The sequence below is a fragment of the Fonsecaea erecta genome (assembly GCF_001651985.1).
Source record: "Fonsecaea erecta strain CBS 125763 chromosome Unknown Scaff4, whole genome shotgun sequence".
Taxonomy (NCBI): domain Eukaryota; kingdom Fungi; phylum Ascomycota; class Eurotiomycetes; order Chaetothyriales; family Herpotrichiellaceae; genus Fonsecaea; species Fonsecaea erecta.
The window spans coordinates 769,082-787,881 of record NW_017387247.1 but is presented as its reverse complement, the minus strand read 5'-3'; the positions used below and the strand labels follow the sequence as shown (position 1 = coordinate 787,881).

Here is an 18,800-nt window from a genome sequence, read left to right as displayed (position 1 = left end):
TCAAGCTTGGGCGAGTCTATACAAGAACGGGCCCTCGGATGATCGCTGTCTGAAACCAGGACGGAGCTTTCTCCTGGACTTGTACATTTGGTCGGACGTCCCTGTACTATGAAACACATTTCCAGAACCCTCCTTTCCATTCAAGCTGCCGCAAACTGTAGTCCCAACATGACGTAACTACAGTCCCAGCGGGTTGTCTGCGGTCTGCTTCTTGCCGCCGATCGAGTCTGTGGTGGATTTGGTGGTATCGCCGACCGCCTTGGTGGTGTCACCGAGCTACATACAACCACGAACAGAGTCAAACAAGTCAGCCAGTCAGTCAGTCAATCCGAGTTCTTGGAGAGTCATCTTTTGCCGAAAGGGAAAAAAGGGCATTGATAACAAACAGAATGGAGAATGGTGATTTTGGAAAAACACGTACGCCTTGAGTGGCTCCGCCCACGGTCTTGCCGACGCCCTCGCCGACGCCCGAGACGGTGTTGCCCACGGTATCCTACCCCGGTTGGCGCGAGATGTTAGCAGCAGCAGCAGCAGTAGAAAGAGGGGGGAAGGGAAAGGGAGGGAGTGGAATTGTGAGACAACGGGCAAGGAAGGAAAGTAGTAGACAGGAGCTTCAGCTCGAGGAGGAAAAAAAAACGAACGCACCGTCACGCCGCCCACCGTGTTGCCAACTGTGTCGGTCAAGCCGCCGAGGATGCTTCCTACTAAGTGGTTAGTTGGAATAGGATACGCTTCTTCTTCTCCAAGTATGGATTTGATAGAGGGGGGGAACAAGGAGCCTGAGCGGGTTGGGCTGGGGCTCATACCGCCGCCTTGCTTCTTCTGTTGTTGTTCGCCAGACATGATTGATGTGTTCAAGGTATGTTTTGGCAAAGAGGTCACTCTTGCTTGAGAACTGTCGCTGGGGTGACTTTTTTTAGAGATCACGATATACGGCAAAAGACGAGCACGCCTGAGGCTTGTATGTACTTAGGGAGGAGGATATATAGCTTTCATCTCATCAGTGTAGCATCGTGTAACCCCAGGAGTGGTTGACCTTGACGTCAGTCAGCCTCGACCCTTGCGAGAGGAGAAGGATCATGGGCCACAAAAGGGAAGTTAGGTGGCTTGTTTGTTGTGAGAGTGGCTTGGACGATGATGATGAGGAGGGCCGATCCTATCCAACCAGACGGACACTCTTGCTCGAAGGGAAAAGTGTAAGAGGCCAAATGGGCCAGTCGACATGAAATAGACCGGGATGTTGTTGGTGGGGAGAGAAGTTGATCCTGGTAGAGATGACGTCGACACTTCTGGGTCATGCTGGTGTCGAATGCTTGCACGAGATACCCTATGTCTGCCACTATGTACCATAGTCTTGACAGTGACATAAGCTATGAGGCACAGGATCAGGCTTGCATGATATAGATCAATTGACAAAGGGTATCACTTGAAAACTACAGGTTACTCCTGCTGTAACTCGGCATGGAGACAGCGGTATTTGAAAGCCGATGCAATATAGCATTCCCCCCATGCACCATGACAATCCCTATCCAAGACTCATTGCAACGTCCTCCTGAACACTGAATGCCCGGTGGCCAGAACCATCTCGCCATTTATCCAGTACGTCGTCCTCTGGTCCGTCGCGACTCCGATCGCTCCGTGTGCTGAACTGGCCTGTATTCTTCCCGCTAGAACTCTTGCTATCACTGCGGTCTCTTTTCGAGAACCAGCTGCCTGGTTTCTTTGCTGGTAGTGATCTGGCATTGCTGCTGGCATCGTTTGATTTTTGTTCTGGCCTAGATGATTTCTCTGTAGGATGTTTCGAGTCTGCGGTAACGCTGTCCCCCGATCCGCTCACCCCATTGGCAAACTCTTTGGCTTTCCTCACCTTGTCCTCTTCCGTGTCAGATAAAGGGTGTGCTGGAGAGATGCTTGGAGTGTCCTCAATGCTCGGCGTTGCTTCGACGAGTTCGGCATCACGGAACCACTTGCGTCTCCTTGTATACCTGCCCCAACCGTCCTCCCTCCGTCCATCTTCCCACCTATTATCATAGTATATCCAACCCCCACCATCGTCGGCAGTCGCTTTGCCAGATACGCCAGTTGCTCCTATTTTGCCGTCGCTAGTCGCCCGCTTGTGTGACTTGGCATCTCCGTGCTCTATTCGCCATTCAGGGTCGATCCATCTCCACCGGGACAATCCACCCTCCACATCGGGGAGTTCGAATTCCTCTTTGGACGGTGCAGGGTTGAGGTGCTCATCCGTCCAGGGGGCGCGCTCGTATGCAAACAAAGAAGTTGTCCAACCCAGACCCAGCCAGCGCCGTTGATTCTCATACAGGATAAACGTGAACCGAACGCCAGACGAGTCCGGTTTCCCCTTGTTTGCGAATTCTGAAGCGAGGTCGCCCTGAGATTTCGACCTGCTCCCAATTGATGGTCGGTTCGACGCTTCAAGTTTAGCATTCGGCGACGTGTCAAACTCCAACCCGGTGACAAACGCGGCCACCTTGCGCATGAAGACCGAACGCCAGAGGATAACCCGAGACACCCTGGCCGGCTTGGAATGCCAGGTCAATATTATGGTGCCAACAGCAAGGATGACTCTTCGAGGAGTCAAAATATAGAACGGCGGAAGAGTCAGGATTATCCAAAAGGGGCTTACGAAAAGAACACGGATGAAGAGAGTCGTCAAAGCTGGCCGGGTCGTAGCGGCCGTCGGCGTCGTCTGGGTAGAAAGAAAATCGGTTAGCTTGAGGAAGGGATCCAACAGGACATTGCACCGTGCGGTCAATTCCTGTAGTGTCTCGACAATCTCATCGAGAGTCTTGTGGTGCGACTGAGATTCCGAAGGTTCCCTTCTGTGGCCCTTGGCTGTATGTTTCTCTCCGGTTTTGCTGGTGGACGACAGAGGCGAATAGCGTCTGGAGTACATTCCCAGGATGAGACCAACTACCACGATGATCGGGCTGGCAAAGCGGATGATCTCACTCCCATACAGTGTGATTCCCCAGAAAACAGCCACCATCAGATATGATTCCCACGGATCTGGAGTGCTCCATGACAGAAGACCGGCGAGTCTATTCAGCGGTAGGAGGAAGGGATGTGAATGGGCGAGGGCTCGAGTGATCTGAGGTGGCGTCGCTACTAGCAAGGGCGACTTTTTGTGGACGATGATGGTAGACCGCTGCTTCGATGTAGCGGAGTAGCCAGAGGTGGATGTTGGAGAGAAGGCAGCATATGTGGGGGGGTTGGGGTCCCAGGCCTGCTGGGACGAAGATTCAGACTGAGGTGCATATGAGGACGGTCTTGACATTGATGAGAGCCAAGGTGTTTCTGTTCAATCATCAGTACAGTTGCACAGTGATTTGGACAGGCAGTATGTACCAAATGCTGCCATACACCGAGTTATGCAGGGTCATGAGGATGACTACCCAAGAATACCCAAATAGATGACGCCACCAGTGCGGAGACGGAAAGACTTAGGTGAGGATAGCCTGATTGATCTGTAGAGGATGATGGTGGTGGTGGAGCAGAATTGCAACGACAGACAGTGTAGACATGCTTGAGAAAGGTAGATATTGAGTGCTCGGCGATTTTGACATCTGGTCTTGTGGACAACCTTGAGGGCGGCGCAGGCATGTGCAGCACGGCGCAGGCAGAGACGTGATGATGATCAGCGACTCGTTCGGCGATCCATCCATGCAAGTCATAATAATTGCTGTAATGAAAAGGGATGCGACACGTGACTATCACCGAGGGAGCACCGCGGAATTTTAGGCGAAGATTCGCCGGTCGGAGACGGCGACAAGCAAAAAGATTTCGTGCAGCTTCTGTCTGTCGAAGAACAGAACACTCCTCCATCGCCAACGTCGCGGCCATCAGCCATTTTGATCTCGTTGCTTCGCTGACAGAAGTCAATGGTATGTATCCTCCTAGCTTTTCAGGTCTCCCCAGCCAGTTATTCCCGGCAGGACAGGACAGGACAGGACTGACTTCCGCAGGCGCATCGAATCATCGCCCAGATCGTCCTCACCGGCGGACGAGTTTTCGGCAGAGCATTTGCAGAGGCATACAAGCAAGCCCAGGCATCGACACAGTATGCAAGGGCTGCTGCGAAAAGTGACCCGGGTGCCGTCAACACCGCCGCCGCTTCCGGCATGACCCTCGACGAGGCCTGCAAAATTCTGAACGTGAAGCCTCCCCAAGGTGGCGTCACCAACATGGAACAGGTCATGGAGAGGTTCAAAAAACTGTACGATCTCAACGAGCCGAAGAAAGGCGGTGGTGGATCCTTCTACCTCCAGAGCAAGATTCTTCGCGCGAGAGAACGGATAGAGATGGAGGCTCGTGCCGCTGAGCACAAGGCCAAGTTGGAAAAAGAAATCAAAGAAGGTTGGAGACCCAAGATCTACAAAACTTGATCTCTCTTGTGGCTGACCGTCTCCCAAGGACGGTAACGAGACTGGCTGGCCAACACGGCCGGTACCACTTCGTTCTTCGAATCCTCAACTTTCGATGATTGTTTTCTCGTGCATAGCGGACGGCGTTGGACTGGAATTGACTGTAAAATCGGCTGTACTATACCATGGGCGAGGGTCTACGCTAGAACATTTCAGCAAGAGAATGGGATTTTCACGTCTTGGATGGATGCTCTTTCGACTTTTGAGGGCACGGGGACTATATCATGAACGAGGAGACAGCAGACAGGCCGATGTAGTGTCCCTGATATCGTCTCTGGTTGGGGGACACACGCCGCTCCATTCTGATGAGCGACTCTCCACTCAAGAAGGAAATGGGGACGCAGTTGAATGGGCCATATAGTTGGCCTGGGGGGTTGAAGTCGAGGCAGACATGTATAGAACGACAGATGGGGAAAGAAACCCTATACTCGTCTAAAAAGGACGACACACTTCAAAGACACGTTCTTATCCTAGTATTCGCAGAGACAATACTGATGTGTTGGCGGCCAAACATGGAAACACGGGTCAAACGTGAGGATAGAAGTGGGTATCAACGGAGGTTGCGGTGCGATAAAGGTGCGAGATCTGGATGCGAGACTAATGTGAGGGCGTCATGGATATCTTTGCAACGAGTCATCGACGCAGGTGCCCATCTCATCGTTGCCGGCTAGCCTCACTTCACATCCATTTCCTTGTGCTTGGCCATTTTCAGGGCGCATATCGGTCTCCCCCCAGCGAGAGAAGCATCTAGGCCACCGGCAGCTCACCTCCTTCTTGTTCTCTAGCTCGATATCAGCCGTAGGAGCCTTGACTTTCCCTGGCGTGCATTGGACGGCCCCACTGCGCTGTCGCCATCCCTCCAAATCCATTCAAACGCCAACAAGAAAAAGTGTCTGCTGGCATTTATCAGAATCCCCGAGTTCGACCGCCGTTGCCCAGAAAGGTATTACATTGGCACCCTCTCCTACATACCTCCAATTCGTCTCGACTGTTCAACCTTTCCTCCTTTCACCAGAGACCCCATACGTTGTGCTAAGCCATGGCCAGGTCGAAGTCGCCACTTTCCAACTCACTCCCCCCTCTCGTCTTCGGTACCGCCACCTTCAATTATCAGGTAGGTACCCGAATTCTCCTAAGACTGAATCTATGTTGACCTTTATCTCTCAGTATAATGTTGATCCATACGCATTGGGTCCCACATCTCTTGTCCAGAAGGCCCTCGCCCAGGGAGTCCATGCTTTTGACACCTCCCCTTACTATGGACCGGCCGAAGAGATCCTCGGCACTGCTCTGGATACCGACCTAGTCCGACAACACTATCCGCGGAATCAGTACTTCATTCTTACAAAGGTCGGCCGCGTTGCCGGTGATGTCTTCGATTATTCCCCATCTTGGGTACGACAGAGCGTTCAAAGAAGTTGTAAACGTCTGAGGACCAACTACCTCGACGTGGTCTACTGCCACGATTGCGAGTTTGTTTCGCCCGAGGAGGTCCTCTGTGCCGTAAGAGAGCTCCGCCGTATTCGGGACGAAGAAGGCACTGTCCATCATGTCGGTATCTCCGGTTATCCTGTGCTGGTTCTTTGCGAGCTGGCTGAAATGATTCTGCGAGAGACTGGAGAACCGCTGGATATTGTTCAGTCGTACGCGAACTTTACCCTTCAGAATACTCGACTGCTTTCGGAAGGACTGCAGCGTCTCGTGAACGCCGGCGTGGATGTTGTGACAAATGCTAGTCCTCTTGGTATGGGTTTGTTGAGATCGACCGGCCCCCCTGTGGGAGCCATGGGCAACTGGCACCCTGCCCCGGATGGCCTCCGACAAGCTTGCATCAATGCTGCAAAGTGGACGGAGGCCAGAGGAGAAAAGCTCGAAGTCGTTGCAGTCAGATTTGCGCTTGAAAACTGGCTTCGCGAGGGTGCCAAGGTGGGTTCTTTGGGTAGCCCACTAGGAATCGCCGACGCGTCGTACGACCACACTTCCAACCTGCCTCGGGAGAGAGTAGGCGTCAGTGTCATGGGTGTGAGCAGGGTCGAAGAGCTTGACGAGACGATGCGAGTGTGGAGAAGCGTTCTCGATGGGCTCTCCGACGATCTCGATGCCGAACCTGGGACCATTACCCCCTCCAACTCGGTCACTGACCATGAGTGGTCTCTAGCACGCCGGCAGACCATTCGTGAGCTCGCCAAAGGGATTCGAGCGGTCATCGGCTCTCAGTGGGTTGACTATGCGTGGGAGTCCCCTGATGCAGGTTTTATCAATCGAAGGAAAGAGAAGGACGATGTTGTGGCACAGGAGGTAGAAGTGTCAGCTGGCCCCCGTTCAACGATGCTCACACCACCCTCTGAAGCAGACGACAATGGAGTACCAACGGACGTACCCTCTTTGTGCTCTGAAGCATGATTACCGAACGAGCATTGCTCAGGTGTCTGTATTGGATTGATCCTCATTACAGCAGTGGTTTATGCGCGTTCCGCCGCTTACTACCCGTCAGAGGCCGTTGCGATGGCAAGTATCACGGCAAATGCATATCTCGGAACATTCAAATCCAAATGTCCTCTGCTCCCATTTTACCAAACATGACCCTACATTCAAGGACACATTTTCGAGATGCGCCACAGAGCTCTCCAGGTTTTGTACTCACTCTTTGGAAAGCTCTCAACGGCAAGAATAGACTTGAGAGAGGGACGCTGACTTCATAGCAAAACTCACCCTCAACTTGTTCATCAGGAGTCACAACGACAAGCCCCTCCTCGGTTTCCACACCTCTGTTTAGACGGAAAGAGAGAAACTAGGCAGAGACCAAGCCTCGCGCGGGCCTTTTCGGAATGGATATCTGAGGGAGCCCGAAGACGTCTGCCGAAGTCAAGGCTCTTATCGACGTGGCGGCCGAAAGACCCTCAACCAAAGATCTGCCGCTAGTGCGTTTGGCCGGTCGACCAAGGAAGGATCTTAAGGCTGGATACGGATTCAACGGGGTTGGACGCCTCGCTCAATCTCGCGGAGGAACAAGGAGGCTTGATGGCACAGCACTCTGTTTTGAAGGTCACAAAGCTCTGCGGGGAAAAACACACTCTGCTCTGTATCAGGACGGAGGTTAATTCGTCATGGTATCCAGACCCCTAATTCCGACATAATGCTGTTGGTCTGTCTCGCTTGGACTTTCTTTGGGAGTGGTGGGAAAGAAAGACAAAGACCAGCACTGACTGACGAGTAACGAGGAGTCTGAACCACCTTGGCTAGACGTTTGAAACATACCCATGCATAGACAGACGTGCAATCGCAAAACCAAGACCGATCGATCCCTATTTGTAGGCGGCTGATATGTCAACCGCATACGAATGAATACATGAGGAGGGTTATGTATATTTATGCTTCGACATTTTCCCCCTTCATGCAAGAACATCTCTCATCCCCAAGAGCCTAGGCTCAAGTCTCTCAGGGGAAATGGTCTCAGTCCACGCACGCACACCATGGCTGACCTGGGTCGGAAAGTATCCTAGATGCCGCCCTGTACATCTGTGTAATGAATCAGGTCGTACTCATCAGCAGGTAGTTGATTGGGATGCTGAGTGAGGAGGCCGAGATGACTGTGACTATGACTAGCAAGTCGAGTATGGTTTTGGATTGAATCAAAGCCGGCGTCGAGCACATGGGTTTCATTCACCAGAGGATGATGGATGCCGCGGTTAGAGGTCACACATTGAGCCTGGTGGCGGCACTATATAACAACGGAGGAAAGCAGCAGGACACATGCAACGCATGACTTTCCTTCCTACCGTGCATCCGATGGAGATAAATGTATGCAAAGGAAGTGTGATTATCCTCCAAAGAGGCAATTCATTCATTCATTCATTCAACCTCAACGATGACCACCTTCTCCACAACGCAGTCCAGGACGCCCTGCACCGTCCACCTGCCCTCCTTGAACCTCTTCCAGACGGTATCTTCCCCGGCGACATTGCCCACGGCATCCTCCAGGCCCTTGACGCCGACCATGCCTTCCTTCTCTCTCCACACCCTCTCGGCCTCTTCGCCGGCCCTCCGGACCATAAGGTCTTCGTCTTCGGCGCGGTACAAATCGCACTTGTCGCACTCCTGGCACGTTTGGCCTGGGATGGGCCTGAAATGTTCACAAAAATGCCGGTAGCCTTCCCCCCCTTCGTCGTTCGAGCCGGCCTTGCCAATGTTTTTGCGGCAGAGGTAGCACATGCTGTACCCGCACACGCAGGTGAGTTTATTGCAACCAGAAGTTTTCACAAAAGACGTGCCGCAGCGTGGACACGTTCGCTTGATGGCGGCGGTGCGGGCTGCTTCGACAGTGGTGCGGAGTGAAAGTATCAGTGGTTCGTGGCAGACGTGTGGATCGTGCCATGCCTTTTGGCATTTGAGACACGACTTCCGCATGCAAGAGGGATTCCGACATTGAAAGCGGGTGGTACGGGTTTTCATGGCGAGATGTGCCAATGCCGTGTAAAAGAGCGTGATGAAGTAATGCGGGAAAATGAGGAAGAAAGGCAAGAGAAGAATAATGGTCGCCGGGAGAAGTTCGAGAAGGAGGATACATAGGACGGTGTGAATGCCTGTGGTGGGTTTGCGAACATGCCACGTAATAACAGACGTGACCGTGTCCGCATCGTAGATCTGTTCGACTTCGGGGTAAGAACAGTATGGGCAGCGGACAAGAGGGAGGGCCGAATGTTGGAGGTTATGCTCGGCGAGGCGGTCTTCGAATTTTCTCCAGGTTTCGGCGCTGGACTTGCTGTCGGAACGACGGAGGGCACGGAGGAGAAGGTCCTGGTGGATATGGCCGTCACAATCATCTGAGGCCAGACACTTCAAGGTGCCGCGCTCGACGTCGATAGATTTGGCCCAGCCCTGCCCGAAGAGGGCCTCATTGAGGGTACGTCGGACGCAGTCCAGACAGATAGTATGGTCCGAGTGTGTGCAGAATGAGGCGTCCTCGAACGCGACATCGTTATAACAGACCTGACATTCAAAGAGCGCACCCGCTTCTTCGGCTTCCTTCAGATTGAGGGCTTGAGCGAGTTCCAGGTCGGAGGCTTGTTGGTCTCTCGGTCGGCGAGACGCCTGTGCGGGTAAGGAGAACAAGGCTGACAACTCTTGGTCGAGGTCGCGAGACCCTGTGGCAATCAACCGTGGGCCTTCGGGATCCGCCTTTGTTCTATCCAGGAGAATCGACGGAGGGTCGGTGTGAGATCGCTTTTTCTTGAGGAGGTTGGCGAAGGTGGCTTTCCACGATCTGCTGGACAATTGTTGGAGGGTCGGCCTCGCGCTCGTGTACGAGAAGTTGACCTCGGCGAGCACCGCATCGATGGCACTTCTGCCCAAGGCACTGAATTCGCGTCCAACCGTCCGTCGCACCGCATCCTTGTATTCCTTCGTCCTAAATAGTTCGTCCGCCGGGAGTGGCTCGTCCAAACTCCGCGGCGGGACGTTCAATCGACCCTTTGCCCATTCTGTCTTGTATTTGAAGAGTTGCTCTGTGGCGATCGGGAGTCGGCTGTCGCCATCGAACCGGAGGAGCAACTCACGAAGGACTTCGACCTTGACGTCCGGGAAGAAGTCGGCGAGCACCAGCAGGTCCTGGTTCAAGGGCACCGAGGGATCTTCATCTTCGTGATTATCGGTTGGGGACTCCTCCTTCGAGCCTGCTCGGAAAGGATTCTTTCTGAGGACCTCGGCGAGAGCGGAGCTGGGGGACGTTTGTCGGGCGGTGGGAGTCGACGACGAGGCCGACGCACGGTGACGGGATGACGAGGAGGATTTGGAGTTAGCGGAGCGTTTGGATGCGCCCGAGTAAAGCCACATCACACCGACTGCTGCAGGTCGATTTGAACATGGTGCTCAGGGAGACATCGACGGAGGGACGAGCGAGGAGGACACAGCATTATTCTTGCGACCTTTTTGAGGATCTCTCGGCCGCAGTGCCACTCCTTGCGTGCTGCGTAGTCATGAGTAAGTGACAGTCACTGAGAGAATAATAAACCTGCAACTAAGAGTGACATGGGTGGTGTTTCCCCTTATTCCCGTTGTAGGCTGGCCTGGTCACGTTTTGCCACGCCTATCTACTTGCCCAAGCGTATCGCGTATCTTGTAAATATCTTATTAACCCTGCTGCAGGATGTATATAACATTGTTCGAAAGCAGTCCATTACAGGGAGAAAGGCTCAAGTATGGGACGTGGTTGTCAATCCAGACATGTGGGATGAGGCTATATCCTTCGCATAGCTGGAATCTTTGTTGATGGAACTGATTTGTACCAAACGCTGCCATTGCTGTCTCTAGCCATCGTATATCGTATCAGAAGGATTGTGTATTTTGCCACGACCTTGCCTGAGATAGTCTCGTAGGTCTCGAACAAGGCAGACGCGATAAGGAATTTCTGTGCATGATTGCTTGCCATGCTGAACGGGAACTCGTTCATACCTGCGTGATATTTCATTCTACGTTGTACGTACCTACATACCTGTCTCAAATTATCCGCCACTGACCACCCGGCCCAAAAAACAAAGGCCTATTTAGTATTGCTACCACTGGAGAGCCTTTAGGCTCGTCTAGTCATCCCGGTGCAATTCGTTCCATAGACATACAAAGAAGAAAAAAAAGGGCTCAATCGGGATTCGAACCCGAGGCCTGTCACATTTCATGGCTTTTTCAACCAGAGGCCAACCCGCCCGAAGCGACAATCATACCACTAGACCATTGAGCCTTGGAGAGAGAGAGATTCAGAGAGAATCTGTGTGCGATTTGGAGCACACAAACCACTCATATTTTGCAAACTGCAATATATGAACCCTGTTTTCCTTACCGAGGTTCCTTGGGGCTGATTCGACTGCAAACTCCACCCTTACGGGCCTCCTCCAAGAAGGTCCCACAAGCCGGACTTTCTCGGAAATCTAGGCAGTAGCAGTGCATGAAGCATAAATGATGAACCAAAAATGTCTTGTCAAATTCCTCAGACTATGCTACCTGAATCCAGCCAGCCATGTGTTCGCGACATAATCTACAATTTGGGCTTAGGGGCACCCAAGAGCTCGGCTCCAGCACCGGCAATGCAGAGCTTGCCGGTCTCCTTGACCTTGGTCTGGAAGATAATCTTGTTACCCTCCTTCCACATCTCAGTTACCAGAGTCTGTCCTGGAATCACGGTACCAGCAAAGCGGACTTTGATGTTCTTGAACAGGCCGTAGGTCTGGACAATGTGTTTACCGCTGAAACCCATGAAACAGAGACCATGCAGGATGGGTTCCTTAAAGCCACCGATTTTGCTAAATTCAGGATCAATGTGGAGGGGGTTCCGGTCGCCGTTCAGTCTGTACAAAGCAGCTTGGTCTTCAGAGGTTTTCTCCTCAACAACGGCGTCAGGAGCTCGCTTGGGTGGCTGGTAGACAGTGGTTGCGTTGCCGCGGTTGGCTCCCTTCTTAGGTCCTCCAAAGCCACCCGATCCTCGGACGAAGACGGTGGACTCATTGTAAAAGACATCCTCTCCAGTCTTTGCATCCTTGGTGATGGTGCCGGTCACGACAATACCAGCGTTACCCTTGTCGACAACTTCTACCAGTCGCGGGTACGATATCAGTTTGGCGGCCGTGGGGATGGGGAACTTTCGAATCTCCAGGTATTGTTCGCCATGTAGGAGCATCATCGGCGAGAAGTTGGGAAGGACCTCATCCATCGAGAAAGGTGCCACAGCACCGAAGAAGGGGATGACTCCAAAAGTCGGCAGAACCTGGAAGTTGTCGTCGTTTTCGTACACCAAGGGCAGTTGTGTTCTCTTAGCGTTGAGGGACAGGTTGTAAAGGATGACATCCCGGTCGTCGTAGACAAACTCAGTGCCGCTCGCTTGAGCTTTCTTGGCCTTTTCGATTGCTGCCAAGTAGTCTGTACCGGACCCTGACTCCTCTGATTTGTTGGCTTTGTTCTCCATGTTGGCCATGATAGACTTCAGGCCATCCTGGCCAGTCTCAGGGTGATCGGCTCGGCCGTCATCAAAGTTGGTGATGCGGTCCCATTTCTCGAGAACGTGCTCGGGAGTCAGCTTGACGTCGACGGGGAATCCGTGGCCTCCGGTTCTTTGCCATCGTGTCCGTGCTTGCCAGCCACTACCGACTTCAAAGAGAAGGCCTGTGGGCGGCTCTGGAACCTTATCCGAGCATAACGCGAGCACAAGAGGAGCGACATATTCGGGCTTGAAGAGTTGCACCAATTCCTCGGGCAAGATGCTTCGGGTCATCTGTGTTCCTGCGTTAGGGGCAATGGTGTTGACAAAGATGTTGTTCTTCCGGCCTTCCAACGCCAAAGATCGAGAAAATCCAAGGATACCGAGTTTCTGTTCAGATTAGCGAACGTCCAGTTAACAGTCTGAGCTACTTACCGCGGCAGCGTAGTTGGCTTGACCAAAATTGCCATAGATACCACTCGTGCTGGTTGTGTTCACGATTCGGCCATATTTCTGCTTGAGCATGTATGGCCATGCCGCCTTGGTCACTTTGTAGGTGCCACGGAGATGGATGTTGATGATGTCATCCCATTGCTTGTCTTCCATATTGGTAAACGCCTTGTCCCTGAGGATACCAGCGTTGTTGATCAAGATATCGATTCTGCCGAAAGTGTCGATGGCGGTCTTGACAACAGCATCACCGTCCTCAACCGAGGCTTTGTTACCGACAGCCTTGCCGCCAAGTTTTTGAATCTCTTGCACAACAGTATCTGGGTTGACGAGATCGTTGACAACGACGGATGCGCCCCGCTTAGCGAAAGCGAGACAGTAGCCTCGGCCGAGCCTGCACATGTTAGTTAGTATCCAACAGGAGAGAAAATCAGGAGAGCATACCCAGCGCCACCGCCAGTCACCAGGACGACTTTGCCATCGAAGCGAATGTCCTCGCCTTGTTCATTAGGTGGTAGCTTCATCGATTCTTCCGCCTTGCTCACGAAGTCGGCAACACCATTAGGGTATTCCGGCTCGGAGAAATCGTTGACTTGATCCCACTTTTTCAAGATAGCGCCAGGGGTATAGGTGTCGTCAGCTTTGAGCAACAGACCCTTCGCACGCTCCCATCTCAATTTCGCGATGTGGCCTCCACCAACTTCGAAGATCGAGCCACTCGTGTGTGTGTTGGACGGGTGGACCAAAACAGCAACGAGAGGCACAACCCAGTCGGGCTTGAGGTTTTCCAGCACGTCCGGAGGCATGACGGTCGCCGTCATGCGACTGGCGGCAATTGGAGCAATAACATTGCAGATGATGTTATACTTGGCTCCTTCTTTAGCCAGGGTCTCCGTAAACCCGACTTGGGCCAGTTTCGCGGCGGAGTAGTTGCACTGGCCGAAGCTGCCAAACAGGCCGGCGGCAGAAGCGGTGTTGATGACTCGGCCATACTTCTGTTTCCTGAAATATGGCCATGCGGCTCTTGCACATTTGTATGCACCTTTGACGTGGACGGCGTTGATCAGATCCCAGTCCGAATCCTTCATGTTCTTGAAGCTGACATCACGGAGGATACCGGCATTGTTAAGGAGGACGTCGACACGGCCAAAGGTATCGATGGCGGTTTTGATGATTCTGTCGCCGTTCTCGACACTGTCGTAGTTGGCAACTGCTTTGCCGCCGGCAGCTTTGATCTCATCGACAACAACGTCGGCTGCCTAGGGACCAATGTCAGCAAATGGATGGTATGACCCCGGAGCATGTGACAATTGCTGTAGACAGACCTTTGTGCCCGCACCTTCGCCCTTGAAGGAACCGCCCAGGTCGTTGACAACGACATTGGCACCTCTCGAGGCGAAGAAGAGGGCATATGCTTTCCCCAGACCACCGCCAGCACCAGTGACCACCACGGTCTGGTTGTCGAAACGTAATTCTTGCACCATTGTCACCCGTTCAACTGTCTCTCATGCGGATTACGGAAGGGGATTCTGTGTCGACGTCACACAGCAGAGGGAGGGACGAGGTATAAGAAAGGGATGTTGGAGGAAACCTCGACCGATATAAGAACTGCGGCCGTAACAAGGGAAACGCGAACAGAGAAGCCGAAGAATGGTGCCGGCAGAACTAGAAGGTCGTATGGGCAATCAAAACACAACGCAGCTTCATGAGAATGTCATGGACTGGTGGCCTTCTCTGGCTACTACTGGCTACTGAGCGGGCCTCGGTGTCGTCAGTCCTAAAAAGCTGCCGAGGCATCTGGTCACATGATGCGGATGCGGGTACCCAGCCCCACGACAATTTGTGCCTTTGAAGTCTCCCATGGGCCATCGGTGAGCGAAAACATGGTCCGAATCCCGCCCAGTCTTCGCCTCCACATCTGGTCTATCGGCATGTGAAATCAGAGCGCGCGGATGCTGACCTGCTGCTCCCGTCCAGGTGTGGCCAGGCCAACAATAGGTCGACAGCTTGCATGAGCCAAAAGAATAATTCAACACCACACATCCAGTGGCACGCATCTCGAAGCAAACATCCTAAGAGATTTCTCGACGGCCTGTGTCCCCATACGCGGACAATCTCTCTTCGAATTGTCCCTTCAGATCGGAGACGTGTCCGTTGTGTGCAGGAGCGGGTAATCTTCTAGCCGCAGCCCATCTCTCAATGCTGGAGAATGAGCTGACGCCTTCAATGAAAGAAAAACGATGATATATTCCTTCCCTCGTCATTGTTCTGAGATTACTTTCCCAACTTTGTGTGTGTGTGGGTGTGTATGTGTGAGAAGTCTTCTTTCTTAGCAGTCAGGGGGAGACAAGATGCCCGAAATTCACGATGACAAGGCCCAATATGTTGTGCCCTTCATTCTCGCCCTTCTGGCTGAGCACCAAAAGGCATTTTCAACGTCGTCGAATCCACCACCCTTCTTCATCGGCCTGAATGGCGTCCAAGGGGCGGGGAAGACGGTCCTGGTGGACATTCTCAAGACCACCTTGTCGTCTCCACCGCACAATCTCTCCGTAGTGGTCTTCTCCCTCGACGACCTCTACCTGACGCACGCGGATCAAGTGGCACTCGCACAGTCCCATCCAGATAACCCGCTCTTGCAACACCGAGGACAGCCCTCGACGCATGACATCCCCCTCGCGCTCTCGGTGTTCGCCAGTCTCAAGCAGAACAAGCCCACCAAAATCCCGCAGTACAACAAGGCTGCGTTTTCGGGCCAGGGCGATCGCGTCCCCGAGAGCGAGTGGGAAGAGGTCAACACGGACCCGTCGAAGCCGGTGCGGGTGGTCTTGTTTGAGGGGTGGTGCGTTGGGTTTCGCCCACTGGCCCAGGAACTACTGGAATCCAAGCATGCCGCCGCCGTTGCAGCCCTGGGGAACTCGACCGCCGACAACCCGTACCGGGGCCGCTTGGGACACAACACGCTGAAATCAGTCATGACCATCAACGACGCCCTGAAACAGTATGATGAAATAACCATTCAGCTCGACGCATTCGTCCACATCGACGCCCTGGACCCTCAGTACGTGTACAAATGGCGCTTGGAGCAGGAAGCCGGCCTCCGCGCCACGAGAGGGAGTGGGATGACGGACGAACAGGTCAGGCATTTTGTAGACGGCTACTATCCCGCGTACGAGCTGTACACGGACACGTTGAGGCAGGGTGTGTTCAAGGGCATCAAAAGCGATTGGCAGGGCAAGCAGCTGCGATTGGTGGTCGGGGAAGACCGCAAGGTGAGGGAGGTGGTGAAGATATGAAACTTTCATGGGCCATAAAATAGATTCGTCGCTTCAGCAGTCTGGTCCTATGAATGAAAGTCCATCAGCTCTCAAAAGGACAGTGTGAACCATAAGCTATAGCGCGGCTTCGGGGAGGTCCCGACGAGGATGCGGCGAAGAGCCGTCGCCGAGGGGTGGATATTTCCCACCGGCTGTGTGCTTGCTCCCTGGAAGTCCTCTAGCCCTCGACCCAGCGATCCCTTTCCCCGTTGATCCTTTTTGGGTAATTCGATAGACGGTATCGTCAGTTCCGAGAATGACTCAAATTCTCGACACTATTGCTTGTGGGGCAAGCTGCCTGGTCCGGCTATTTCAAAGTGGCCAAGATCATCAATTCTGCAACGGTGCATGCACATCTCTAGGCGATTGTCGATGTGTGATCGCTGGAACGGTCTCCAAGCTGCTGGCTCACGATGAGCCATTGGTGGGGACCAATAAAGACCAACGTCGTGAGACGAGAGTGACGCACAACCTGTTTGTTGGCGGCTAATTTGCTTGAAGAGCTGGATTCGCTGGCAGCTTGCATCCGGGTTCAATGAGAACAAAGAACCAAGAAAAAGCAAAGACTGAAATCACATACCATGCCTTGAAAGTGACTATCTACAAACCCTGCTATCTGTCGCGTTGCGTTGAGGGCGATTCCACCGATCCTTGTGCTGTCCCACAGTTACATGCAAATCGATACACTGGAACGTATCGATTGATCAAACTCGATTAACTCGATTAACTTTCAATGCAACCACCCTCCAAGAATGCGCTAAACCCGAGGGGACGCCGGAAGCCTCAACAACCGCGTCCTCCTCGAGTGTCGAGTTCAAGTTCTTGAGAAAAGCAGCTTATGCCTTCTTGTGGTTAATTCCCAGAAGATGGACGTCACTAGGGCACCCATGTCAGTAATTTGGTCTCCATAATCGATCATTTCTGCAAATCGCGAAAGGACATCGTTATAAACCGCAGGCGTTGGAAAGGCGCAAACATAGACTCACAAGATGAGGGTGGCATTCTTTGGAATGAGACCGGGAAAACCACTATAGACCACATACAACCTAGTCAGCACACGGCAATCGAGAAAGCGTGATTCCCAGGGCGAGTTCTTGCAAGTCCTTGTCGATACAGGCTTGAAGTTCCGCCATGTAGTAAAGAATGGGTTTCGAGCGGATACTGACCGGTCACCGTATGCCATCGGTCTGAATCAAAAGTCAGTTAGTCATTTTGATCTGTAACTCGGATCATCACTCAATCCTAGCCGCCGAGGCTGTCGACTCTGGGTCGGAAGTGATAGCGCCAGCCTGGTCCAAATTGTCTCCCCTGGAGCAGGACATCTCGGGAAGACGAGGATTCCTACGGCCGAGGGGAGACGGGATAAACCGAGAGGGGGAGAAAAAGACCCAAGACTTTGAAGGAACTTACCCTGGAATTGTCAATCTGCTCTTCTCACCCAGCGACATTTGCGGCACGCCGTGATCCCAACCTGCAGGGACCCGTGTTAAGAGAGCTGGCTGGAAGTTTAATTCAAGGTGTAATTCGTACCTTGGATGACTCTGCCAACCCCAATCTGGGTCTTGAAAGCCCCTCGGCCGACCGAGCTGTCAAACCTGGCGAACAGGTGAGCATAAATCCTGGGGAAAGAGAGGGCCACTGCTGGGTGGTACGCCTTACTTGTTGCCCTTGTAATCTTGGTCGGGTTTTGACGCGTCGTACAGCCAGCCGGTGTATTCGATCATGACCTCATCGCCCTTTTTTGGATAGTCGACGCCATTACCCTGCGAAAGGAGCTTCTTGTGAAATTCTGACGCCATGGCTGTGATTGAACTGGAGCGGTATGTTGTTCTATGAGGGCGCCAGTCGTGTAGGGCGCTAGAAGGGAGGGGATCTGTGAGAGACAGGTGCTCGGAAAGTTTGGGAGAAAGTGAAGAGAGGTCAGGCCTCAATATATCGGTAGTGGGAGGCGGTTGAATAGCTAGTAGGTACCATAGACAATCAGGAAACTAGTGGGGAAGAAGGGGCAATGGGGGTGGACCATTGGATGAAGTCACTCTATGATAGCAGGAATTTGAATTACGAGCCTGGGTAAAGGCTGAGGGGCTTGGCAGGAACGCAGCCAGGGCTTATGAATGGAAAGAAAGGGCCACTGGAAAGCGCCGATTACTGCTAGTTTCTGACGAAGGTAGTGGAGGAGGTCAGGGTGCCTGGTCGTAGGGGTAGTAGTGGTGACTAGACATGCCCCAGGTAGCGCAGGCCGCAGGAACAAGGGGGGAGAGATGGCCTTCACAGCACCCAACTATCGGTGAAATCTGCGCGAGTGAACTTGCGGCCGAAGCAGGCCATGGTGAAGGCCATGGCGACGACCAGGAAGCCCAGACAGAGGTATCCTTGTATTTCTTTCGGAGAGTTCGCACGTGTGAGTGGCAGACGCCGGCAAGGAATTAACTTCCCGAATAGACTCAAGCTCTGTCAGATGGACACACACCCGGCTTCGAGGGGGCTGAGCAGTGGCAGGATGGACGGCGAAACGGGAAGGGGAGCCACAAGGGCGAGTGCAGCTTTGGTGAGAGATCCGAAGTTGTAACAAGTCGTCGGGGGATAGGGATGAGGGGCACTAAACGAGCAGGGGTAACTGAACACATG

At 53.1% G+C, this 18,800-nt stretch overlaps 8 protein-coding genes across 8 annotated transcripts; 3 read left to right on the top strand and 5 right to left on the bottom strand.

Annotated features, from left to right (window-relative positions):
- Positions 1–177: 177 nt before the first annotated feature.
- AYL99_05039 (hypothetical protein) lies at positions 178–843 on the bottom strand (the record flags this gene model as incomplete). The annotated part of the gene is made up of 4 exons (XM_018836551.1): positions 178–276; positions 422–493; positions 646–701; positions 807–843. The coding sequence occupies 4 exons, from the start codon at positions 841–843 to the stop codon at positions 178–180; spliced, it is 264 nt and encodes an 87-aa protein (XP_018693404.1).
- A 682-nt stretch (positions 844–1,525) lies between these two features.
- Positions 1,526–3,295, bottom strand: AYL99_05038 (hypothetical protein; the record flags this gene model as incomplete). The annotated part of the gene is made up of 1 exon (XM_018836550.1): positions 1,526–3,295. The coding sequence occupies one exon, from the start codon at positions 3,293–3,295 to the stop codon at positions 1,526–1,528; it is 1,770 nt and encodes a 589-aa protein (XP_018693403.1).
- Positions 3,296–3,899: 604 nt separating this feature from the next.
- On the top strand, positions 3,900–4,439 carry AYL99_05037 (mitochondrial import inner membrane translocase subunit tim16, variant; the record flags this gene model as incomplete). The annotated part of the gene is made up of 3 exons (XM_018836549.1): positions 3,900–3,902; positions 3,984–4,374; positions 4,432–4,439. The coding sequence occupies 3 exons, from the start codon at positions 3,900–3,902 to the stop codon at positions 4,437–4,439; spliced, it is 402 nt and encodes a 133-aa protein (XP_018693402.1).
- Positions 4,440–5,481: 1,042 nt separating this feature from the next.
- AYL99_05036 (hypothetical protein) lies at positions 5,482–6,845 on the top strand (the record flags this gene model as incomplete). The annotated part of the gene is made up of 2 exons (XM_018836548.1): positions 5,482–5,556; positions 5,610–6,845. The coding sequence occupies 2 exons, from the start codon at positions 5,482–5,484 to the stop codon at positions 6,843–6,845; spliced, it is 1,311 nt and encodes a 436-aa protein (XP_018693401.1).
- A 1,449-nt stretch (positions 6,846–8,294) lies between these two features.
- Positions 8,295–10,274, bottom strand: AYL99_05035 (hypothetical protein; the record flags this gene model as incomplete). Its single annotated transcript, XM_018836547.1, has 1 exon — positions 8,295–10,274. The coding sequence occupies one exon, from the start codon at positions 10,272–10,274 to the stop codon at positions 8,295–8,297; it is 1,980 nt and encodes a 659-aa protein (XP_018693400.1).
- A 1,195-nt stretch (positions 10,275–11,469) lies between these two features.
- AYL99_05034 (peroxisomal hydratase-dehydrogenase-epimerase) lies at positions 11,470–14,339 on the bottom strand (the record flags this gene model as incomplete). Its single annotated transcript, XM_018836546.1, has 4 exons — positions 11,470–12,795; positions 12,841–13,249; positions 13,300–14,114; positions 14,181–14,339. The coding sequence occupies 4 exons, from the start codon at positions 14,337–14,339 to the stop codon at positions 11,470–11,472; spliced, it is 2,709 nt and encodes a 902-aa protein (XP_018693399.1).
- An 867-nt stretch (positions 14,340–15,206) lies between these two features.
- AYL99_05033 (hypothetical protein) lies at positions 15,207–16,151 on the top strand (the record flags this gene model as incomplete). Its single annotated transcript, XM_018836545.1, has 1 exon — positions 15,207–16,151. One exon carries the CDS (start codon positions 15,207–15,209, stop codon positions 16,149–16,151), a length of 945 nt encoding a protein of 314 aa, XP_018693398.1.
- A 1,067-nt stretch (positions 16,152–17,218) lies between these two features.
- Positions 17,219–17,971, bottom strand: AYL99_05032 (hypothetical protein; the record flags this gene model as incomplete). Its single annotated transcript, XM_018836544.1, has 4 exons — positions 17,219–17,333; positions 17,583–17,643; positions 17,703–17,767; positions 17,832–17,971. The coding sequence occupies 4 exons, from the start codon at positions 17,969–17,971 to the stop codon at positions 17,219–17,221; spliced, it is 381 nt and encodes a 126-aa protein (XP_018693397.1).
- Positions 17,972–18,800: the final 829 nt, after the last annotated feature.